General features: G+C 43.5%; 1 protein-coding gene across 6 annotated transcripts in view; it reads left to right on the forward strand.

The window, feature by feature from the left end:
* The window catches only part of RAP1GDS1 (Rap1 GTPase-GDP dissociation stimulator 1), a 102,451-nt gene that overhangs the window by 75,352 nt on the left and 1,665 nt on the right, over positions 1-25,434 (forward strand). For 5 of the 6 annotated variants that reach the window (XM_028743423.2, XM_028743424.2, XM_028743426.2 and 2 more), the window contains 9 exons: positions 7,266-7,394; positions 9,649-9,774; positions 10,873-11,016; positions 11,708-11,839; positions 12,412-12,546; positions 16,245-16,370; positions 17,975-18,114; positions 20,131-20,257; positions 21,741-21,869. In XM_028743423.2, the coding sequence (XP_028599256.1) occupies positions 7,266-7,394; positions 9,649-9,774; positions 10,873-11,016; positions 11,708-11,839; positions 12,412-12,546; positions 16,245-16,370; positions 17,975-18,114; positions 20,131-20,257; positions 21,741-21,869 (1,188 nt within the window). The remainder of the gene's footprint in view (positions 1-7,265; positions 7,395-9,648; positions 9,775-10,872; positions 11,017-11,707; positions 11,840-12,411; positions 12,547-16,244; positions 16,371-17,974; positions 18,115-20,130; positions 20,258-21,740; positions 21,870-25,434) is intronic. The other variant, XM_028743425.2, reaches the window with a different exon arrangement.

Below are 25,434 nucleotides of genomic sequence, written 5' to 3' on the forward strand. Positions count from 1 at the left end.
TGTGTGTGGAAGAGAAAAAAAGGCCCTCTGCTAAGGCGGCTCCCAAGCTGGTGCTGTGAAGAGACCTTTATTGGGCCCATTGCTGTCATGTGACAGCAGTTGGGCTAAATTAGGAACCAATGGATACTGTGTTGGTCCAGCCCCTGACCCAAAATGCCCTGTTCTGTGCATTTCCACCGACTACTGCCAGAAGGGCCCACCATTTGAGGAGGTGATTCTCAAAGGCTGGGCTCCGCGGCACCTCCGTCTCATTCAAACTGCATCCAGGGCTGTGGATTGCATCAATGACAGTTCCTATGATCTGATGATAGCTCTGTGAATAATACATTAAATGCACACTGATTTTTATCCTCCTTCTAAAATGCTGCTGCTTTTTCCTTTCATTTCCTTACCTTTTCCAAGTTAACAAGCTGCCCTTTCCTCCTTTACAGCTGTGGTGCCCAGAGTAAATAGACTAACATTGCAAGTCCTAACTATGTCTCCTCAGAAGTAAGTCCTATGAAATTCAGTAGGTCCTACTCCCAGGTAAATGGAGTTAGGATTGTACTCTAAAGAGCTGAGGAGCCAGATCTTCATATGGTCAAGTCACGGGGTGCACCCAGATTCTCCATCTCCGCCTCACCCACAATGGCTTGATAATCACACCAGAGTTCTGTTTTCATAAGCTTTTCTTCCTCGCTTACTAAAAGCTGTCATTGCCATGGTTTATCCTTTGCTCCCCAAATCTCTTCTTCATCCGCCACCCTGCTGTGTTATTGTTTATTCAGTTTTGCCATTTGCCTTGCTGCTTCACATGGTACTTTAACCCTGTAAGCGAGGAGGATGAATAATTTTAATTGTGGCCACCAGCCTGCTAACAAAGTAAGAGGCTTTTAAATTTTACTTTCTAAGTCCTCCCATGAGCTGCACTTGATCTGTGCAGCAGCCAGAGTTTGGCCACCCCCTGATTTATTGCCTCTGAAGCATTGCAGTGGTGGTGGGTGGGGACTGCAGCAGTGTTGACTGCAGCAGTCAGAGGAACAGCTTTTCAAATGGGTATATGCAGCAGCTTCTCTCCTTTTCCCTCCCATCTTGCAAGGTATGTGTAGATACAGATGTATTTTTCTGTAAAGGGGATCTTGTAAGATACAAATTCCACTTTACGGAATGATAGCATTGCCAGCAAAGGATGGTTCAAACACGATGAGTCCTCTGCCACCCAAATCCTTAAGCGTTCCCAGACTGGGTGTGTATCCCTGTCATGTTGGTGCGATGTTTGTTCCATCCCAAGAATATATTTACTGATGAAGGAAGTCTTGTGGTTGTTGGTCCATATGCCATTTGTTTTGCTGAGTCATAACTATGGGTGTAAGTGAGAATTTGTAAGATCAAATCGTAGCCTGGAATTTCCACTCCTTCTGATAACAAACTCAGGTGGTGAGTGCTGACAGGACGTTAGGCAAAATGGCTCCACTGGTGAGCAACAGGGATTTATTATCATGCTTGGGGGAACTCCAAGGTTTACAGAAGTACAAAGTGGCTAACCTGGGACCCTTTGGACATGGTTGGACTCTACCTCCTAGGAGCCCCAGCCAACATGGTCAAAAGTCAGGGGTGATAGTTTTAGTCCAACAACATCTGGAGGGTAAAATTTTAGCAACCCGTCCTTTAGAAAACAAAGCTAACAGGGCAACAACAACAAGGCCCAATGAGGACTGAGCATGCTCAGCAGTCCCAAAACATTGAGTGTCTGTTGGGGAGGGCAAATTAAATTGAGTGACTGGAAGGAGGTGTGGCTGGCTTTCTGAAACGCTGAAGGAGAGTGGTCCACACTTCAACATTTTGTTTAGTGTATTTATCCCGTCCTTCATCCAGGTAGCTCAGAGCTTAACAACAAAACCAGAAGACAGGTTTGGATCTGGGGATTTCAGAAGCTCACTCTGTGCCTTGTGCAAGCTACAGTCTTTCAACCTCACCTATGCATGCCCAATTTGGTGTCCTCCATATGTTGTTGGACTAAACTCCCACCATACCTGGCCATTAGCCATGTTAGCTGAGCCATTCCCTGGCTACCCCTGACCCAACCCAACACCCAGACCACTGCACCACATGGTATTTATTAATTTATTGATTTGAGATATAAAAATAGAAACACAAGAGGTATGTAGAACTGTTATCTTATTTCCTGTGTACACACACACACACACACACACACACACACACACATTGTTTGTATCTAAAAATCATGTTTCTTTACATTATACTTTCTCATTTCATTTTGTGTTAAAATTCAATCTGCCAGATTCGACTTTTCCTCCATTACCTTTGAAGAAAAATTCTTAATAGTGTAATGTAAAACCACTGAGCTTGTCTTAATCTTGCAAGCGCTCTGGAAGTATGTGACTGGAATATATTGCTTTCGTTGATTAATGTTCTGCTGCTTTGCATTTCTTTTTCTCCACTTGAAAATCTTATGTAGGCAAAAATGGAAAGCGGATCAATATTCAAGCCACGCATTTCTCCTTTGCTAATGCTTGTGTCTACAGTGGCTTGTGTGTTTATTTGCATATTGCTTGAAAGTTGCATTTCCAAAGGTATAGCGGTAGGTTACAGTTACGTAATGGTAAATATATACATTTCATAGGCATGAGCTAAAAAATTCTTGGAAACCAGCTCTCTTTGGGTATTCTAAAAAGGGCTTAAATAAGCATAGAATGAAAGAAATATTGCACAAAAGAGTTGACTCTGCACACCATCCAGTCTTGGGCTGTCAGCACACTTCCTCTTAAAAATATAAGCTTCAAACTCACCACTTAAATTGATGGACTCTTGACTAAAGCAGTACACAAGGTTGCCTTACTTAGCATCTGAATTTATATCTTTGTCAAATACATTGTGTCTCCCTGCAGTGTTAATGAGCCGCAGGCTTTGTTGAGTTGGTTTACAAACCATAGTGGATGAGATTGCTTGTTTCGTCATATAACTGTTAATGTGTCTTAAAACATTGTTCCACTTGTCTGGTTGCCCAAACTTCAGGCTAAACGTTCTGCAACAACGGCCTTTCAGTAGATTGAAACCAGAGTTGGGTTGAGAAAATCAAATTTCTGGGGTGATGTTCGACTGTGAATGGGGGGGATTTTGGTTTCCAAAGCATTTTCAAATGTATACATTCCATGATCGCTTCTTAACATCTCTTGAAGCAGCATGAACTTTCTATCCACATTATTTGCCATACGTTGTGCTTTTCTGTCCTTTTTTCTGTGTTTCTTCTGAGTCTTCAGCTCCTGCCTTCTCTTACTGGGAGCCTCTGGGCAGATTTCAGGCTTGCAAGATCCACTTCTATCTTTCGCTCAGCGATTTACCAACCAGCGCCAGGTGCAAAAGACACACCATTAGAGTTAAAGAACAGAGTGCCTCTAGGCAGAGTCTGAGTAGGAATTTGATTTCAGTATCAGATTGAATAAATAGCTTTGTTTTTGCTACTGTTAAACAACTGGGGGTCAGGCACTCTTGCCAATGTATGGCAGACCATCCCAATATCTATCAGTAAATCATAATGCACCAAATGCCCAGTGTCCAGATGTTGTTTGACTCTAGTTCCCACCATCCCTGGTCATTAGCCATCATGGCTGGAGTTAATGGGATAGGGAATCCAGTAACATCTGAAGGATAGTATATCGGCTACCCCTATTCCAAGAGCATATGAGGAAACAAATGGAATTTAAAAGTGGGAAACACAATGCTGTGTCCTAATTCTTGTGTTGAGCCAGTTGACTCTTCTGTTTTTCCAAGTTTCCTAAATAATCCCCATGCTCCTTCTGACATGATCTGTGGTGATGTGTTTGCTAGCTGCATTGTGGCTTCTTCTTGTGCACTCACTAGAAGAAGACAAAGCTGATTGACCTTCATGGAATCTCAAATGTCTGGCATTACCAAGCAACAGCCAAACTAATGTCTGGAGGAGCCTCAAGATTCTGAACAACTTAGAATGGCATTAAAGGAGAACGAATTATTATTTACCCATTCCTGTATGCATGGGGCACTTTCATGCACTTGCTGAAAAATAAATGTAAGCAGCTTTGTAACAGTGGGGGCTTTGTAACAGTGGGGGCTTTCCAGCATCTTGGAAGGCTTACACATAAATACAACCAGTTAGTGGTAAATTGTACAGTTTGTTTTCTGCAGCTTCAGAAGCTGAACTCAAATGCTCCAGCGATTTTCGATTATAATTTTCCATTGTCTGTAAAAGCTGAAATTACAACCTGGTTTATTAAGTAAAAGGTGCATGTCCTTAAACCAATATGAATATGAAATCTTGGAGATTTAGCCATCTAATATTTGCAAAGAGAGGGTGGAATACATAAAAAGTACAGTGCCTGAAAAACAGAATAAGGAATATTTTCCCCAAAATAAAATAAAAAAGACGCCTTAGGTAATCAGAGACATTCATTTAAACATATGACATTCTACCAATAAGCAGTTAAACTTTATTTTTAGCCTCTACTCTTTGCAGTGCTATCCTTCTGCTGTCAGAATAAAAATTCAACTAATTTTAGAGGAACAGGATTGTAACCTTTAGTTGGTACACCATGTTACAGGACCAGCTTCAACACTCATCCTCAAGCAACATTCTCTGATTGTAATGGTTTCTTAATAAGCTTTGTAAGAAAGAGCTCTTGGCTTAAAAAAAATACTAAATTTCAATAAATTAGCTCAGAGGAGAATACTGACTGCTACATTAATGCTGACAATTTGCATTTTCTTCCCATTTTTCCAAGCTTGCTGGCCTCTGTTCAGGCTCTTACTTGCACACAAAATCCTCTTCCTGTGGTGGTGGTGGAACGAGAGGGCCCTCCTGCCCCCACCACACTCAGATGCAATATTATCCTTTTTGGAGAGGAAAGAGTGGTGTCATTTTGGCAATTGGATGAAGGACCCAGATCATACCTTATGGTGGCTACCCAGTGGCCCTCTAGATCAGCGGTTCTCACTACAACTCCCATCATCCCTGAGCTCTGGCCTTGCTAGCTAGGGGTGATGGGAGTTGTAGTTCAACAACATCTGGGGACCCACAGGTTGAGAAAGGCTGCTCTAGATGATGTTGAACTTCCAACTCCCATCAGCCCCAGCCAGCACGGCCAATATTTGGGGACGATGAGAATTTTAATCCAGCACCATCTTGAAGGACAAAGCTTACCACCCCTGCTTTGATTATTGAGGAGAGATCACGCCTCCACACCTTCACCCTTGAATCACCACTCAATGGTAGTAGCATTTCTGCATTGCACCCAGAAGGTCCCAGATTCAATCCCTGGCATCTCCAGTTGAAAGGAACAGATAGCAGGTAATAGGAAAGACACCTGTCCAAGGCTATGTAGGTCCGCTGCCAGTCAGAATAGAAAATACAGAGCCTGGGTATTCCTGTGTGTTTCTGTTAGCTTTGCATTAGGTGAGTGTCTGAACGGAGACACACACTGTCTTTGGCTGATGTGAATGGAATCTAGGCAAGGTTTTAGCAATGGGACATCTGCATACATCCAGCCATTCGTTCAAAAGCTTGAGTTACCTTTTTGTCAGTGGTTGTCAACACAAGCCTGCAACAGGAGAAAGGTTTGGAGATCCAGTGATAACACACAGGCTTGCTCCTTTATGCCCCAGCATCATGGGCTGTCCATTGTTGTGTTATGTGGCTTTCTGCTGCAGGAAGTTACTGAATCCGTGCCTTTAATAATTAAAAATCAAATTATAATCATTTGAATGTCCGGAACAAGATATATTCCGATCTGGTTCAGAAGGTGGGAGGGGGGCAGTTTGCAGATATTCTGTGTGCACAAAGGTTTAAGAATATCACACATACGACCGCTTTTGCTTTTTAAAATCCAGGAGTCAGTCAGTGAGGCGATAGGCTCCCGTTATTTTGCTCAGGGGCATCCTTGGAGGAATCTGAGTGCAGTATGACTACAACTGACTTTTGCATCGTTTCCTTCTGTTGCAAAGCAAACATATTTCACTTGTTAAATTGTGGAAGCTTTTGTTTTTGTTTTGTAAACTAATGGGGTCTCCTAAGGATAATCTTCAAACATATTTTTGTTTGCAAATATCTACACGCAATAATATTTTTTATCTATGAAGATTATACCATAGTGGCAATGGACTCTTCTGAAATGTTTCGTCCCTGTTCTTTGTTAAGCCACTTTGTTTTATCAAGCTTTTTGTAACCTATATTGTGACTTGTTTGCATAACACTTTTAGCGTGTTAAGTGTCCATAAGTACTTACTCTGTCTTTTCCTGCTAACCTTACTATTTAAAAGCAAAAAAATGCATTGGTGAGGAGAAGGCGAGACTGCCTATGACATTACATCAATATACCTATTATTATTCTTCATGAAACTGAAAATCCAAGGGGGCTTTTTGTGATGAACAGAGTAACCTTGCCTTATTATGATTATTGATTTAATCTGGTCCTCAGAATTATTTGATTGTGTTGACAGAAGCATTCCGTTACCTGAAATACTGAGATGTATTTAGTCACTAGCTTTAAGAGGCAATTTGGGAAGTATAAATGAGAAATGCATTTTTCATTTACTTGGGCTGCAGCTATCGTTGGAGAAGCCTGTGTCCTTTGCACACTGTTATGAACGTATAAACCCCTTTGGAAAGCAGTAGAATGTACATGCAATATTTGCACTAAAAGGCCACAATCCATAATTCTGTGAGGTTGCAGAGGGCAAGTGGAAATGCATGCATGGATTTTTCTTTCACTCTGGAGAGACTCTCTGCTGGCACAGACATTGAAGGCAGTGATGGCACAGCATGTATATTCCCTTCTCTTTGTTGTTAATAAATCTCTGGCCCTCTGAGGATATATGCACACTAGCACATCCTTCCCCAGCCATGTGCCCTCTAAATGTTGTTATACTCCAACTCACATCAGCCCCAGCCAGTACAGCCAATGACCAGGAATGATGGAAGTTGTAGTCCAACAAGCATCTAGAGGGCATCTGATTGGGAAAGCTGGTTTAACAACGTCTAAGATTATTTTGGAGAAACTATAATAGTTTATTATTAAATGGGTTTGTGGCCAGAGAGAGGCAGTCTCTCTCATGTAGTAGGTTTGAATACTAAGCAGACATCAGAAGAACAAGGAGGAGCAGTGTTTTGATTGTAGGTTACAGTTGCCTCCTTGCTTAAATTATTGACATTGGAGAATAATTAAGGATACTGTGATACTGCGAAGGCAGTGCTAACTCAAACACGTTTGTCCTTTTTTTTTGTCTGTCTTTAGATACCCTACAATCTCAGCTCATCAACATGGGAGTTATCCCTACGTTAGTGAAATTGTTGGGCATTCATTGCCAAAATTCGGCTTTGACTGAAATGTGCCTTGTTGCGTTTGGCAATTTAGCAGAACTTGGTAAGTCCTGGGATGCAACCCACAAACCTGTTTGCTTTATTTATAAGTGTTACATTGTTCTAATTTACTATTTATGGCAAGTTTATAGCCGGAGGACCAGTGCTGATATTTTCATCTGTATTCACTATTCAAGTATCCCGAGTTCCCCTTTCCAGCTCTACTCTGCCTGCCTGATGTCTGCACATGAGTTCATCTTTCCACTTGGGCTACAGCTTCCATCCCCACTGACCACTGACCATGCTGATTGGTGTCAATAGGAGGTGGAGCCCAACTACATCTAGAGGATGCCATATTGGTTACTCCTGACATAAATAAAGTTTATTTCTAAGGTTCAAATACAACTTCCTATCAGATTTTTCCTCACTGCCTAACTATAAGAAGTGTTGCTTTCTATCTCTCAAGAAAGTATAACAGCTTATAAAAAGAAGTCTATGCACGGTTATAAAATTAGATACCTTTACTTGATATCAGGGAAGAGTTTAGAAGGACCTCTCATGCAAACAGCGTTGGTGTTTGCCTTCATCTTACAGTGGTCCAGCTAGGCCTGGAAAAAAACACCTGGAAAATTTTGGAATAAAAACTTTAAAAGCAAACAAACCAATTTTGTACTATAGCATTCAATCTGGGCAAACTTTCCGTTTTCAGAAGTCTATGATAAATATGGCAAATTTGAAAGCAGAAACTGACACTGATAGCTTAGAATGATTAAATTTCATTTAGTATTCATCGTATTCATTGATGTGTGTCTCCTCCGCCAGCTCTTTCCCTCTCCTCTTTTTATGGAAATGGGTTCTTAATGTCTGCTTGACACTGGAGGAGCCATAACAATTTTCAGATCACATGATAATTTTATGTTTTTACTACAACGTTGATGATTTCTCCTGTTTGTATTGTTTTATTGCTTAAGTTCATATGCTGCAGAGGGAGCAAGCAGCAAGACCACCTTACCCGTCCACAGTGGTTGGGCTTGGCAAGGCCGCTCTGTGACAGGAAAATGATATAATTAAAACAAATATATTGCCACTGTGCGTAAATAACCCATAAAGTTTGGTTCTGCTAGTTCTTACGTTCAGTATTAGCCCTGTATGTTAAGAACTGCTTCCTCTCTCATTTCCTTCAAATCCCTCCTCACAACCCACCTTTTCTGTGAAGCCTTTGGCACAGCCCTCAAGTTCCCATGGCCTACTTTAACTCAACTACCTAACAGCCACATGCTCCCTGTGATGACGCAAATGTGCTGGCTGCCTAAGAGGGAATCACAACCAATTTGCTGCTCCCTGGGGTGTTTAGGTCAGTTGACAATGGCAGCTAAGCTAAGGTGTGGCATCGTCTTCTTTTTGGCAACGTGTGCCAGGGTCATTCTTAAGCTCTTGCCTTTAACCATGGTCTGTAGCCAATGTTTGTCCTGTGGTTATAGGTTTCATTGAAGAAGGAGAGATCGTAGCCATCCTGGATTCAGACAACATGCTAAGCCAAACCCACACCAATCTAAAAACCCTGGGAAGCAGCAAGCAGCTGTGATCTCCTTCTCAGGAGCCAGTGCTGTCATGTTAAGCCATGGTTTAGCTTTGCATGACGTGTGAACATGAACATTGCTTCTCCTTACTCTTGTGAGTTGTATTGAAAGCAAGCCCACTGGTTCCCACATAATACAGCCATAAAAAAAATTAAGTAGCTAACATTGGCAACTGGGTAGATTGATGGATGGCTTAAGATGTCAGAAACGGGTCAATAAACTTAATATTGCACCTGCATTTTAAAAGCCATCAGACTCAGGGTACCCAGAAAGAAGGTTGAATCAAAGCATCTGGATTTGTCTGTTTTGAGACACCAGAACAAATTCTGCCAGCATGCAGCCATGTAAATGTTAAGGTGCTGGGTCTGACCTTTAGTCTCTTCAATCAGAAACCCAGTGCACTCACTGTGTAATTTTTCTTGTTCAGCTGATGGCAGCTGAAGGCTTAATTTATATGTTGGTAATTTTGCTGTTGCTATGGGTACGTTCACGTTCCACTGGTGCAAATTTTTAACAGCTTTGAACATAATTAATAATTCAGGTCATCACATTTATCTTAAAAGGCCTGGATGTTTTTCTTTTCATTTAGTGACAGGCTTAAGTATGGGAGTATATTGTTCCTGTCTGCGAAGAGCGTTTAGCTCTGTTAATCACTGCGCCGAGTAACCTCCTAATAAACTGAAGAGAAAACAGTGCTGCCATTCTGTGCACTTAGCTTTCCCCTTTTTGATTTCACAGAATCAAGCAAAGAGCAATTCGCCTACACAAACATTGCTGAAGAGCTTGTGAAACTGTTCAAAAAGCAAATAGAACATGACAAGAAGGAGATGATATTTGAAGTTTTGGCTCCTTTGGCAGAAAATGGTGAGACTCTGGTGACAGTTTTGTTTCTGAGGGAGAGAAATTCATTTCGATATTTGGCTGAGTCACGGCTCTTGCTGAGGAAGCTGTGTCTAGCTGAAATGGTCTGTGTGGAAACCCTTGACTGAGCCCCTCCCCTTTATTTCAGTGTTTTGTACTATGCACAGTTCTTCAATCTTGGGTCCCCAGATGCTGCTGGACTACAATTACCATCAGCCCTGACTAATAGCTGAGGATGACAGAAGTTGCAGAGAGCCAGTGTGGTGTAGTGGTTAAGAGCGGTATACTCGTAATCTGGTGAACCGGGTTCGCGTCTCTGCTCCTCCACATGCAGCTGCTGGGTGACCTTGGGCCAGTCACACTTCTTTGAAGTCTCTCAGCCCCACTCACCTCACAGAGTGTTTGTTGTGGGGGAGGAAGGGAAAGGAGAATGTTAGCTGCTTTGAGATTCCTTCAGGTAGTGATAAAGCGGGATATCAAATCCAAATCCAGTAACATTCAAGGTTAAAGAACTGTGATTGGATGGAACAAGGAAAAAAAATTAAAGGGGGGTTAAGAAAGCAGAGCAGAAGCAAATGAATTTGCTCTGTGAGGAAAACAACAACAGTACAACTCATAAAATGCAGCAAACCAAGTAAATCTTTAGTAAACAGCCTCCCACTCTCACGGTGGCCAACCAGATGCCTGTGGGAAACCCGCAATCAGGATTTGAACACAAGACCACTCTCCGCTTCATTGGCTTCCTGCAACTGGAATTCAGAAACATCGATGCCTCCAACTTTGCAGACAGGGCATAGTCATAATGGCTAGTAGTCTCCGGCATTGTGTGGCATGCACAGTTGTAGTTACCTTGTCTTCTTGCTTTTGCTACGCCTTATTTGGAGTCACAGTACAGTCAAACCTCCGTTTACGTAACCCTCTGGTTATGTAAACTTCGGGATGCGCGCGCAGCAAACCCAGAAGTATTTTACTGGGTTTAGCCCCGCGCGCATGCGCAGAAGCAGTCCTCAGGTCGCGGAAACCTTGGGATCCCATCCACAACTGGAGGTACCACTGTATTTTAAAAGCATTTTATATTTAGGTTCTTCTATCTTCACCCAGATATCATTAAGCTACAGCTGGTTGAAGCAGGCCTGGTGGAGTGTCTACTTGAGATAGTCCAAAAGACCGTGGACAGTGACAAAGAGGACGACATTGCTGAGCTCAAAACTGCCTCTGATCTTATGGTTCTACTACTGCTGGGAGGTGAGTATTGCATGTGGAACCTGGGAATTCTCATGCTGTCATTAGCATATCGGGTTCTAGCCATCGCATTGCAGTCTGTGGGTTAGCTTGTGTTCTCCTAGAGTGGCTGAGTTTTAGTAGTTTCAGCTAAAACTGCTTTTCTTCTTTTTCACAACCAGCAACTTTTCCTAGACAGTTGGCAGGCATGGTCCCCAGACATGCTGATTTCCCTTGTATAGGTTGAACTTTTACATGTGCTGTAAGCCCAATGGGTACAAGAAAGTTTTATTGAATGTGGCAGTGGCAGGGCACTGTATCCTAGATGCTATCTCTAGTTAAATGTGGCATCTCTAGCTAAATGTAACAAGGCCGAGGTCCCATCTGATTCCGTAGAGAGCTAAGGGAGATTTTAACTTAATGGTAAGGTGAATGTTCAGTCTCTTCCAGTTCTCCTCCCCCTGTGCCCCCCATCTGTTTTAGGGTTTTTGCCACCTTGTGGAGCAGGTGTGGGGAGGAGAAAGGGGGAAGTCCTGTTGCAGAAGTGGGAATCATTTTGTTTGTGCTGTTTTTTAATTGAATACCACCCTAGTGTCAACAGTATAGTCGCTACTGTACCAGATGGATTTAATGGCTTGACTTGGCCTGAAGCAGCTGTAAAGATCCATATTTTTCATACTTTGTCCAAATGTACTTTGTTTCTTTCCTCCCCCAGATGAATCAATGCAAAAACTATTTGAAGGAGGAAAAGGAAGTGTATTCCAAAGGGTGCTTTTGTGGATCCTATCTAATAGCCATCAGCTGCAGCTTGCAGGAGCACTGGCGATTGCAAATTTTGCTAGAAACGGTAAAAATCATTGAGGTTCACACTCCAGCTTGTTGTCAGCACTAAAGTTTAAATAGCACTGGGGCAGGGAATATATATTTGTTGGCATAGTGCATTTTATGGTGGGGATTATAAGCAGCCGAACAGAGATCCGACTCTCGGAAAAATTTTGTTTGTTTGTTTTCAGACCTTAAAAATATAGCCACCTTGTAGGACATTAGTACTTGCCAAACATTAGGTGGGACGAGGCGATGGTGTCCCCACAATGCACTGAAAGGCAAAGGAATAGGTAAACAGCCATGCATGTCCCTTGTGAATTGTGTTTTCAAAGTGATTTGAAGAACATATGGAGTAGGGGAGACTGTGCATTTAAATACATATGGCCTAGGCCAAAAAAAAAAAGGAAGAAAGAAAATTTGGAAAGCAGGTAAACAGTGTCACAGACTCTTGTTTCGTCTTCCCAGTTCTATTTTAAATGATGAACTAGTGTCGCAGAAGAGCAAAATTTATTGCTGAAAGTTTGGGTGGAGGAAAAACACTGGTTTTAACAGAGAAGTGTTTTATGCATGCTCTGATGGTCTGGTCTTGCACAGATGGAAACTGTATCCATATGGTGGATAATGGCATCGTTCAGAAGCTGATGGACCTCCTGGACAGGCACGTAGAGGATGGCAATGTTACCGTGCAGCATGCAGCACTGAGCGCGCTCCGAAACCTCGCTATTCCTGGTATGCAATTTAGCGTTTTTTCCAAACTCATGAGCAGCTCCGAGGAAAGGGGGGTGTCGGTGTATGGGGTGGTGAAATTCTGCTCCTCCAAATTGTGTGTCCTGCTGCGTATCATTAGGAAACAATTCAGCACAATCCTCTACAGGTTTACTCAGAAGTAAGTCCTGCTGTGTTCGTTGGGCTTACTCCCTACTAAGTGCACTTAGCACTGCAGCCTTAACCTCATTTTCCTAATGATTAATACATGAGAGATGAACTGGGTGGCACTAACTATGCTCCTTTATCTCTAATGCGGGGAGACAAATACTGGGCGACCTTACTTGGTAGTGTAAGGATTGCAGTGCTGCAATCATATCACGAGCACTTATGGGCAAATGTCAGATAAATACCATGTTATGTATATTATGTTTGTATTATAAAATATAATAGTACAGTACTGTATAAAGAAGAGGAGGTGGAGATGCAAGTGGCTGGATTTGCTATAAAGATCAGGAGCAAATTTCGCTGCCAATCCATAAGGCAGCGCCCACTTTGACTTTGTTTATGAGATTTGCATATAATTGAATTGACCCGTGTTGGGTTGATGGCAGACCAGATATAATGAAGTATGGGGGAAAACAGCCAGAGTCCCGTCAATTACTTTTCTTTTCTACGTGCATCTCTGTGCAGCATTACATCTCTTGTTTTTATTTCTTTTTGAACTCCTGTTAGGGAGTTACTCAGCTGTGAGCAACCTATTTGCTTTCCAGGTCTATTTGTATATGTTTATGGTACAGGTAAGGGTTATTAGAGCAGCAGATGCATTCTGTGTGTAGATACACACACGCACCCACAAACCTTCTTATTCTCCCACCTCATTTCACTTAAATCTTTTTTTAAAAAAAACCCTAAACAAACCAAGATTTTGAGAAGAGGTGCAAATTACTATCGAAATTCCCTCAGCAAGGAGGAAATGCAGCTTAGTGAAAAGTGCTTGTTAAAAATAAAGCATAAGCTTCTGAGGTGGAAATCTCTGCTGGAACAAGCAACATCTTGTTAGCCCATGTTCGAAATGCCATCTAACTTCTCACTTTTAATTAAAATGCATTCTGGAGCAAAGTCTGTCTCCTGCTTCGCACGTGGGGGTAGAGAGCCTCGCAGGGGTGGAACAGGTGCAGTTGCCAAGAACGGCAGAAGAGAGGTCCCAAGAGACTGAGCGAAAAGCACAGGCTCCTTGCAATGTTACAGACAGCTGTTTGCAAGGTGGATTGTTTGTCATTTGCATAATAATGATTATGATAGGAGGGAGATGATTTGCATTCTTCTGAATTCTGTGTTCATAGAACAGCACCTGTCTTAGGTTCACAGCAGACCTTCCTTGTCTCTTCAAAGCTCCCTCTCTCCTTATGTTGCAAACACACACACACGCACTATCCTGCATCCCTTTGTGTAGGCACGACGTGTGTTGAGCCTTCGGCACGTATTTTTGCTGTCAGGGCTGGAGTTAGGCACAGGTCGGCACGAAAGAAGCAGGGCTCTGTTGTCAGTGAAGTTAACTCTTTAGTCAAGGAAACAACATACAGCTTAGCAACCATTCCCAGTAGGCCCTGCCCCTATGGAGCAGTTGCCAGGACTGCCTTCCACCCTTTCTAAGGCTCTTCCTCTCCCGGATGTTTCTCAAGCATTCTCAAATTGCGTCTGCACGCCTCTGGCGTCTGTTCTTGTCTCCTCGTTATCCTGCGCATTCTTGGGGACTAGATGAAGGGAAGGGGAGCTTGTTGCAGCAGGAGAAGGATCAAGCAGCCTCTTGACCCCTCTCCTCTTCTTCAGCCTCGAGGTCTGAACTGCTCTCTTTCACCAGCTCTTCTCTCTCACAAAACCCTGTTGCCCCTTCAGCATCCAGCTCCTCTTCCTAATCTTCTTATCCCTCTGAACTCTCCTCAGTGTCCCACCACGACTCCCCCGGCTCTGAGCCTACCTCCTCTGGGGTTTCCCTTGGGAGTTTACTGGCTGGTGCCTCCCACTACCAGCCCCTGACACTTGCTCAGTCTATCCAGTTATTTGTGTTGGTTCTTATGCCTTGCTCATGTGACCCACCTATCCCGAGTCCCTTTCCCCTTCTTTTGCAGGGGATGAATCGCATGAGTGGGATGGATCTCTATATGTACACACGCATGTGTATAATGTTGGCTTGTACTAAGTGTCCCATACATACAGCCGGGTGTACAGATGCAGGGCTCATTTCCACATCCCTCTGCACCTGGAACATACACACCAGTGCTGTGTGGATCAGCCCCCATTTAAAAAACACAACACAGTCATCATATGCCACAGGCCAATAGGGTGCTTCCTCCCTCCTCTTTTCCTCTACATCTGTGGTCTATAGTGAGTATAGCCCAGAAATCTACCACCTCCTTTGGTGAAAGGTGCAGGCTGGTTCTAATATACCTAAGTAACTCATAAATTTACTTATAAATATGTAACTTCCGCAACTGGAAGTCACCACAAACAATAGTCTCAATGAAACAGAAGGACACAGCAGTGCTTTATTGATCTGAAATATTTCTCAGGCCTCTGCCTTGCCCTGCCCAAACCCTGGCCCCCAAAAACTTCCTAGGCAGGAAATATTATTTGATTATAAAAGGGCCCAGAAGCTACTAAATCAGCCAGAGGCTTCAAAGAGGCCCTTAAAGAAAATAGCCAGAAGCAGACAACTTCTAGGTTTTAAAGGCAGTCTAAACCTTTAAAGTTCAGTCTAAAGCCTAGAGTCATGGTGCTAAAATAATTTTAAAATAGATCAGGAGGTTGAGGAAGCTAGAGCAGGATATGTGTGTCTTTCACAGTTTGACATCTGTTCATCCATAGAGCATACACTGGTTAAACATATCGTGTCAGCTTTTCTGTACAGTTTGACATACAGGGAACCACATATACTTACAGAATTAATATAACATAAGAAAGGAGGTAATAGAAGTTTTACATAAAGTTTTCTTTGGTAGGTAGAAAAGCAAATTTAACATAGCACAAGGCATTAAATGGACTGATATAGGATGAACTGTTTGATATATGATACATAATGTATATAACACCGGTTCTGAAAGACCTACATTGGCTCCCAGTACGTTTCCAAGCACAATTCAAAGTGTTGGTGCTGACCTTTAAAGCCCTAAATGGCCTCAGCCCAGTATACCTGAAGGAGCGTCTCCACCCCCATCGTTCAGCCTGGACACTGAGGTCCAGCTCTGAGGGCCTTATAAACAACTATTTGACTTTTAGAAGACATCTGAAGGCATCCCTGTTTAGGGAAGTTTTTAATGGTTGACATTTTACTGTGTTTTTAATATTTTGTTGGGAGCTGCCCAGAGTGGCTGGGGCAACCCAGTCAGATGAGTGGCATATAAATAAAAGAGTAGTGGTAGTAGTAGTAGTAGTAGTAGTAGTAGTAGTAGTAATAAATAATAACAAACAAACAAACAAACAATGTATTATATTAAACATTTTTTTAAAATCCTGCTACCAAATGGGAGTAGAATAGGACCCAGTCTTGCTTCCTCAGATCATCTTACCCACCCCTCACACAACTGAACCCTCTCATGTTGCTTTCAGAGGCCTTTGGAAAAGGTGTTTAAAGGCTGCCTCAGGACTAAATCTCTTCACACAGTGTAAGTGTATCATCTCCGCAGTTCCTCTCAGATAATATCTGTTCTTTATTCATGCAGTTGTAAATAAGGCGAAGATGCTGTCAGCTGGCGTGGCAGAAGCCGTTTTGAAATTTCTCAGATCCGAGATGCCCCCTGTTCAGTTCAAGCTGCTGGGGACATTAAGAATGTTAATAGATGCACAAGGTAAAAATAAATGGTTCTCCTGTATTAAATGATTCTGCCCTTGATCTGTTGCTATGTTCCTTATAGAAGAAAAAGGGGATTTCAAGAAAATCCTTCAAATAAATTGAATGCATCTGTGAAGTGAAAAAAGCACGAACTTCTTAAAAACCTGTGATGGTCCATTGTTATCTAAGCGCAAGCTTAAGCTCATGATTTATTGGCATAGCACAGCTTGCCTCAGCCATAGTGTGGCATGCAATAAATATCTGAAAAATATCCAAAAATATCCAAAAATCCTCTTTTCCTACACATGTGAACAGTTTTGTGAAATAGTTAACAATTATCTCAACACCTTTTATTTCTAAAAAGTGATGTTAGAAGCAACATAATATATTGAACTTCTGTAAGTAATAAATGCAGATTGCCATAGTTTCATGGCAACTGAATTGCTTACACCGAGGGCTTCATGTATCTTGAAATCCTTATCAGCAGAATTACAAATTTCCTCCATGCAAAAAGGGAGTAGAGTTTGGAAGGCTAAGTTTACAGAATATTCTTGATCAACTTCTGTTAAGTTTGTGTTTGCCTGAGATTCTAGGGCGGTTGGTTGGTTGGTTGGTTTCAAAAAAGTGTGTGTGCCTTAAAATTCCAGGGCTAGTTTTTGGAAGTAAGAGCAGGGGGCTGGGGAAGATAAAAAAATTAGAGTCAAGGGGAAAAGGAAGCTATAGAAATTGACATTTACTATGATTTTGAATTATCACAATTTTGAAGTCAGCACACCATGGATATAATGAGCAGCTTCAGATTACTTACATTTTAGTACAAGGTATTACAAGGAATTTGCTACATCGTGTGGAACTAAAATATTCAGGTTAGCAGGGCTGCAGCCCTTGTTTCATCCTGTATTTACAGCAAAATACAATTTTATTATACTGCTTGCCACTGTTTTGGGCAGGCATGGGTGGCAATTTTTCTCTAAAACAACGTGATGGTTGCTAGAGGAGACTCCAGACATCTTCCTTTAACTGTCCCCACCTGACCTTCAAGACTCGTTTTTGTACTGACTGCTCGAGAACCAATAACGCAGCTTCCTTTTTGAAAAACACACTTTTTAGTACCTTTGACCCTGCTCACTCCATTCTTTTTAACCTACCTCAGGGTGGGGATCCTCAGACCCTGGGGGCCAATCGTGGCCCTTCAAAACTCTCTGTCTGGCCCTTGGGACTGTCCCCAGGCCACACCCCTCACCAGCCCTTCTGTACAACCTTGATCAGTGTCCTTTGACTGGGATAATATTTCCCTAAACAAAATCCAGTTGGTGTTGCTCTGCTAATGGAAAATATCCATCAGCAGAATTGGGAGTTGATTATTGACTGTTCCTCTGTCCTCTTCCCCAATTGGTTTCAGGAGGTTTCTTCACAGCAGATTTTTGGAGTGGGGGCCAGACTGCTTAGGGAAGGAGAAATCCCCCCCCCCCAAAAAAAGAAATCTCCTTACCTATTTGTTCAAAATCAAAGTTGTTGTTTTCTTTCCCACCTTTCAGGAATGTGGGGTGCTGGGTTGTTGGTTTTTTTAGAACAACAACTGCCGCATACTGAAAAAAATGCCATCTTTGTTCTATGTAGCAGAAGCTGCTGAACAACTGGGGAAGAATGTGAAGCTGGTTGAACGGCTGGTGGAGTGGTGTGAAGCCAAGGACCACGCAGGTGTGATGGGAGAATCAAACAGACTACTCTCTGCTCTTATACGACACAGCAAATCAAAAGTAAGTGACTCCTGCAAAAACCACAAGGCTGTGAAATAAGTTTTGTGTTGCCAAAGCAGCTTCACTCCTCCGAGGCAGATTGCTCCCCTTGTAGAGGTAAGGATCTTAACCACCTGAGGTGGTGTGGCTTGCCTGAAGTTACCTTGTCAGCCTACACTAGCCTTCCCCAGTCTGATGCTCTCCAGATGGCCCATGGTAAAAGATGATGGGAGATGTAGTCCAAAAAATCTGGAGGGCAGCTGGATGGGGAAGGCTGGTCTAGGCTTTGTTACATGTGCAACATTGGACCAGTGCGGCTAGCGATGTAGAGCTTCTAAGAACCTGTTTCTGCACGTGAGACGGCTTTTATGGTGTAAGAATTACCTGGATTCTGGGAATAAATTCTCAGTGTGTATTCAGTTGCATCAACAGTTATAGTTGTCTTCCCCAGGGAGCTTAACCAGGTCCCACTCTTCTGTTTGTTTCCTTTGCATGCAAAATGTCACAGCACAATCCTTTTGAACACTACGGAATATAAACTCTCATAAGCACATTCTGTTTCAATGGCTTTCAGCTTGTGGCTTGAACATGGAGGAGAAGCACAAAAGGGGTGCGTGAGTGTGTGTGCGCGTGCCGTTTTCATCACTGTTGCATTTTCCTTGCCGTTGCCTTTCACTTAATCATCTCATTCAGTCAAAATATCAAATCTACTTTAAATGCCAAGGCCGCGGTATCAAACTGTGCTGTACTTAAGCTGAAGCTGGAAAATAAATGTGCAGAAATGTAATTGACGCCTACTGTTCCCGGAGTCGCGGGTGTGTGTTTTCACATCTGCAGCAGTGGCGCACTGAGAGACACATGGGCCACAACATGAGCGGCTTCAAGTGCTGTTCTGCTTTGTTGCTGGCTGCCTCCAAAAGCTTGGGGGCAAAGTGATGGGGCACTGCCTTAACTGCGCACTATGTGAGTACCCTCCTTTTGTCTGTCCCCAGTCGTCCAACCCAAGAGCTTCATTTCAGTATTACAGAAGAGGAAGAACTTTTCTCCTGCAGTTTGTGGCCTGCGGGGAACTTGGAAGGCTCTGAATGAAAAGGCTGCTATAGGATTTAACAACTACAATGTGGGCAGGGGGACTGCCTCTGGAAAGCAGCAGCAATGATTTGACTTTGATGTCAGTTGGTTAGAGTGCGGTGGTACTCATGATGCCGATCCCCTTATGGGCCACCAGTATATTCCTACATTTCAGGGGGTTGGAGTAAAGGATCCTCAGGATCCCTTCCAATTCCATGATTCTATGTGATGCAGGAACATGTGGGCGGTGCTGGAGCCAGCCCAGCATGTTATATGCTGGATGTTGAAGTTCCTTGGCTACTTGCCTGTCTGGAGAAGTCTGATCCACCTTTTGGTATATAACTCAGCATCATTTGACCTGGAAGTCACAGTTAAATGGGTTTTCAGGTGTTGTGGGGAAAAATGCTTTGCCAAAGACCCTGGAAAGCCACCACCAGTCAGAGGAGACTTGGGCAGCCTTCTCTAACCCAGATGTTGTTGGACTAAGACTCCCATCATCCCATGACCATTGACCATGCTGGATAGTCCAATGGGAGTTGGGAGTTGAGTAACATCTAGAGTTCAACTTGGGTCTTCAGCTTTTTCCAGACTACAGTGCACATCATCCCTGACCACTGGTCCTGCTAGCTAGGGATGATGGGAGTTATAGTCCAAAAACAGCTGGAGCCCCAAGGCTGGGAAACCTTGATCTAGAAGGTGCCACCTTGCCTACTCATGGCATAGAGAAAACTCTACTAAATGAACCAGTGTTCTGACTGCTTCATATATTCACTTCTGAGTAGGTGGGAGCCAAATATTTCAAGTTTTATTTTATTTTTTAATAGCAGTTGTAAACCACATACACTCTTGTTATGTGTATAATATATCAATATAGTGTACGTTATTGAATTGTTCTGTTTTGCTTATCGGTAGCAGACTGTCGTCTTTTCCTCATGTCCTGCAATACTTTGCGTTGTCTTTTTTTAGGATGTAATTAGGACCATTGTTCAGAGCGGCGGTATTAAGCATTTAGTTACCATGGCAACTAGCGAACACGTAATAATGCAGAATGAGGCTCTTGTCGCCTTGGCGCTAATAGCAGCTCTAGAACTAGGTAAGTATCTCTATGGTTAACGCTTTGTACTCAGGTCTCTGTTGAAGGAGAGGGAGTAAGTCAGGGTTAAGGCATGAATGAATAGTGAGCCGCTTCTTGGTGAGGGTGAAAGCTTAAGCAAGTATTATTCAGGTATCACTGCAGACATGGGCAGCAAAATGGGCTATGGCACCTGTTTCCAGGTGGGTGTGGGGACAGAGAAACCCATAAGTGACTAGCAGTATCAAAGCCAACAGCCGATATAACTGTGTCAAACCTCACACAGTGACAGGCCGCTTGGATGTGTGAATGAAGCCTTGACCATCACTCAGGACTCAACGCTTCATACATAAAACGTGCCTCTTTTTCATAATTGCCCAATGGAGTATTTCAGACAAAGTAAGCTTTAGAAAATGTAGTCAGTATAAGAACGGTATTGGATGTCTTTTGTTGTTTCATCGTTATATTTCCCATCTTTTCTGTAGTGATTTGAAATGACAAAGTTTCTGGGTTTTTCTGCCAAGTAGTTTCTCTTTAGGTAAATGACAGGAAAAAAGAGAAAGGCTGTAGGGGATAACAGGGTCAAAAAACAATTCTTTTGGTTCAAGAGGAGAGGCGACCTTAGGGGAGAGAATAGGATATAGGGAGAGAATTTATTGCTGTGTTTCCCAGAGAGACAGAATTAAGATTTGAGGACATGGGCTTGTTTAAACCTCCTTCAACATATATATATATTTAACTTCCATTGACTTTTTGAGCCGGTACATTCTATTACTCCAAGCCAAATTCCCTTGTATCTTGAGCAAGTAAAATACCCTCACAATAAGCCATGTGTGCTTGTGTCAAAAGGAGGAAACTTATTTCTGTTTCCATGGATCACTTTTTCTTCGGCCTACCCCATGGGCTATTCTGTCATCCAAAGCTCTTCATTGGCTGAAATAAAAAAGTAACCCAAATTCAGGCATCTGTAGGGAACTTCATGGGATATCCCAGGCTCTTTTGACATTCTTAAAATGAATTAAAAAGAAAATTATGTATTGGTGGTTAAATGTGCTTCCTTCGATCAGTTTTATTGGTGGTGGGAGATTATCCACAGCATGTTACATTGACCGGGGTAAACACACAGAAGGATTCAATTGGAACTTGTGGGATTTTTGTTTTTATTTGTCCCAAACAGAAGATATTGTAGCCCTTCCTCTGTGTAAATTCTGCAATTGAAAGTGTGCCTCAAGTGGACTTTACCCCAATTTCTTGGAAGGAGGAAGCTAACCCAGTAGACAAGACATATATACAATTGGCTTTCTTCAACACAATTATGCTTCCCTCCCTGCTTTCCTTAACGATGCAATATAAATTTAGATTCTCTTCAATTAAGTGAGGCATGTATTATGGTTCCACAGCACTCTTTGTACTAGAATATGTCAGTAAATCCCACCACCAAGAAAAAAACAAAAGGAACCCAGTCCTTCGGAGTTTTAAGTTCCCATTTTGTTTCTATTCACAGCCACAGCAGAGAAGGATCTTGAAAGTGCTCAGTTAGTGCAGATTCTACACAGGCTGCTTTCGGATGAGAGGAGCGCACCAGAAATCAAGTACAATTCCATGGTGCTGATCTGTGCTCTTATGGGATCAGGTGAGTCTTTCCACAGCTCTGCTTTAGATCAACTTTCAAAAAGTCACGAGGGTTGTGCATTACGTGCCCAAGGCTGACACACAAGCCTGTTGTCGAGCCAGGAGTGGCATGCAGATGACAGATCCAATCAAGGCTATTTGCAGCAAAGGCGCATTTACGAAGAAGCAATCGTCATTGAACATAGCAGTGAATGCATGCTTATTCAGAGAGAGGTCTCATGGAAAAGCAAGGGGGCTTGCATTCAAAAGAGATGCTAGTTTTTTAACTCTTCCTGCAAAAGTTTCCCACAAGTAGAAAACTAGCACATTGAAGACAAAGGTACCCACCTCCTAATATCTAATATAGGCAAGGAGATTTTAGAGAGAGGATATTCAATAATAATAATAATAATAATTTATTATTTATACCCCACCCATCTGGCTGGACTTCCCCAGCCACTCTTGGCGGCTTCCAAAAAAATATTAAAATACTGTAATCCATCAAACATTAAAAGCTTCCCTAAACAGGGCTGCCTTCAGATGTCTTCTAAAAGTCTGGTAGTTGTTGCTCTCTTTGACATCTGGTGGGAGGGCGTTCCACAGGGAGGGCGCCACTACCGAGAAGGCCCTCTGCCTGGTTCCCTGTAACTTGGCTTCTCGCAGTGAGGGAACCGCCAGAAGGCCCTCAGTGCTGGACCTCAGTGTCCGGGTAGAACGATGGGGGTGAAGACGCTCCTTCAGATATACTGGACCGAGGCCGTTTAGGGCTTTAAAGGTCAGCACCAAATGTGAGGTCAGCACCAAAATGTGATCCCACTCCTCTAGTCTGAAGTAAAAGCACATTCTACCTCCATGAGACCTTGCCATCAGACTCTGTGTAGACCACTCCATAGTTACGACTAACTTTAGCTGGACTGGTGCTTCTGTATTAGAAAACCAATCCCTGAAACTATTAGCATAAAGTATGGACCTACTGGTATGCCAATGAAATATGAGGGCTGGTCCATATGATTTCAGTATCTCTTCTATCTACAGCATTCATTACAAAACAAAAGCATAAGAATGGTGCATTTGCTCAGACTCATGGAGAAGGGCTGTAGCTTAGTGGTGAATGCTTGTGTTTTGCATATACAGTGGTGCCTCGCAAGACGAAATTAATTTGTTCCGCAAGTTTTTTCTTCTTGCGAAGCACAGTTTCCCATAGGAATGCATTGAAAATCAATCAATGTGTTCCTATGGAAACCGCCTTCAGACCAGGTCCGGGGACAGTCTGTCCCCCGACCTCTTCTGAAGGCTGGGGGGGGGGGACAAAGGCTTTTCTTCCCACCCCCAGCATTTTAAAAAACCCCGGGACAGCGGAGACTTCTCCGCTGTCCCGGGGCGATCTTAAAATGCTGGCTGGCGGCAGCGAAGCCTCCGCTGCCGCCCGCCAGCATTTAAAAAAACCCCCGGGAAGGCAGGCATTTAAAAGCCCCCGGGAAGGCAGGCAGGGGGGAGCAAAGACTTTTGCCCCCCGCCGGCCTTCAGAAGAGGTCCTGGACCTCTTCTGAAGGCCGGCGGGGGGCAAAAGTCTTTGCTCCCCCCCCCCCCGCCTGCCTTCAAAAGCCGTCCGGGATAGCGGAGAAACGAAGGCTGGCGGCGGGAGGAGGTCTCTCCGCCCCACCGCCAGCCTTCGGAGGAGGTCCGAGGACAGTGGGGAAGACGCGCTGCGCTTCCCCGCTGTCCCGGAGATTTCCCTATGGGCTTTCGTCTTGCGAAGGAAGCCCATAGGGAAATTCGTTTTGCGAAGCGCCTCCAAAACGGAAAACCCTTTCGTCTAGCGGGTTTTCCGTCTTGCAAGGCGTTCGTCTTGCGGGGCACCACTGTAAGAGAATCCACGTCCAGTCCCTGGCATCTCTGGGTAAGACTGGGAGGGGAAAAAAATCTTGCCTAAAACCCTGGAGAGCTACTGTGAACCAGTAATGGGGAACCTGTGGCGCTCCAGCTGTCCTTGGGCTCAAAGTCCCATCATCAGCACCAACAACCATGGCCAGTGGTCAGCAATGATGGGGGCTGGAGTCCATGAACATCTGGAGAGCCATAGGTTCCTGGTGTACCAATCACCCAACTGATATAAAGACTGTTTCCTATTCAGGGTCGCCCCTCTCAGCCCAACACTGACTTGGAGTTAGAAAGCATCTCATTAAAAGGGGGGAAAGAGTTTACGCTATTTTCCCAACAAGTCTGGGTTTCTCATTTTAGCTTGTCATCTAAGCAGCTCCCGCGAGGTGGGCTTGCTTCTTAATAGTCCTATGAAATTGGGGGTGGGTGGGGTGGGCAGCTTCCCAACCTGCTGTCTCTCTTGCCGACGTGTGGTGTTTTTTGTATCAACCTTAAAATGATCCTTTTCGCCCCTTTAGAAAACCACCCATCCCCACCACAAAGACTGCAGTCAGTCCGCCATTCTAGGTAGCTGGGATACGTGCTGTAGCCATTGGAGCCTTCAGTCTTGACAAAGAATTCTTTCTGTTGGGTTTGCTGCTGCCTCTGCAAATCAGAGAGCTTTGCTGTTCCAACAGACGCTGTATGTTGAAGGAAGATAATAGGGAATGTAAATGTGTATGTAACCTCAAAAGAATGAAAGGAAAGGAGAGCAGAGCATTCATTGCCATCACAGTCATTGCTGTGTGCATGAGTGTGAGAAGAGAGGCCCGGGACTTGGTTTGTCACTAGAACCTATTAATACCCAGAGAGCAACACCTGCTGAAGATATCAAGCTATCCTGTAAGTAGGAAGCATATTCTTCATGCAGCAGAATAGCCTGGATAGGAAACGCTGTTTCCATTAAATTGTGTGGGGAATAAAAATGTTTTGGGGGCATTAAGCTTGCTTTTAGGTGTTTTCCGCTCTGCTCATGGTGGCACAGAGGGGAGTTCAGATGCCATGGCGGATTGGAAAGCAGGTGACCAGAAAACTTGGCAGGAAAACAAGGGTCGCAGTTTGCTACGTGGGGGGAAAGAGGCTCTGTAGGGTAACAGAATTGATTTGTAACAGCTCTTTTGTTAGTGAGCAGCCTGTGCTGTTGCCTAAGCAAGCCCCAGTAGAATAAGCGTCGTGTGTTTACCTCAACCCTGGTATCCTCCTAGCGCCTAAAGCAGCTTTTTCATCTTCCCCCGACCATGACAACTAAATTAGGCAACTTCCAGCAGTGTTGAGCAGCCCTTTAGATCTCTACTCAAAAAACAAATATTTTGGGTACTGTGCGCTTGCATCCTTTGTTCCATTTCTTCTTTGTTGACATAACTAAGATGCCAACACGGACTGTGCTGAGAGGAACAGAGCAAGTTGCTTTAATTACAACCACCATTTAAGCTGTAGCAAAAATCACTGCCTGGATCCTTGCTTGCTTTTTTTCCCTTTTCTTTTTTTGAAAAGGCATACTTTATTCAGGTACTAAACATGGAAAGGCTGCTTCTCCACTATATGTTCACGATACACAAGAAAGGGTGCTGAGGCGAGTCTCTCTTACAGCCTTCCCCAGCCAGATGTTTAGGACTACAGCTCTCAGCAGACCTACCCAGCAGGTTGTGTGAGGTGGGACTTAGGGG

The sequence above is a fragment of the Podarcis muralis genome, chromosome 9 (genome assembly GCF_964188315.1).
Source record: "Podarcis muralis chromosome 9, rPodMur119.hap1.1, whole genome shotgun sequence".
Classification (NCBI taxonomy): Eukaryota; Metazoa; Chordata; class Lepidosauria; order Squamata; family Lacertidae; genus Podarcis; species Podarcis muralis.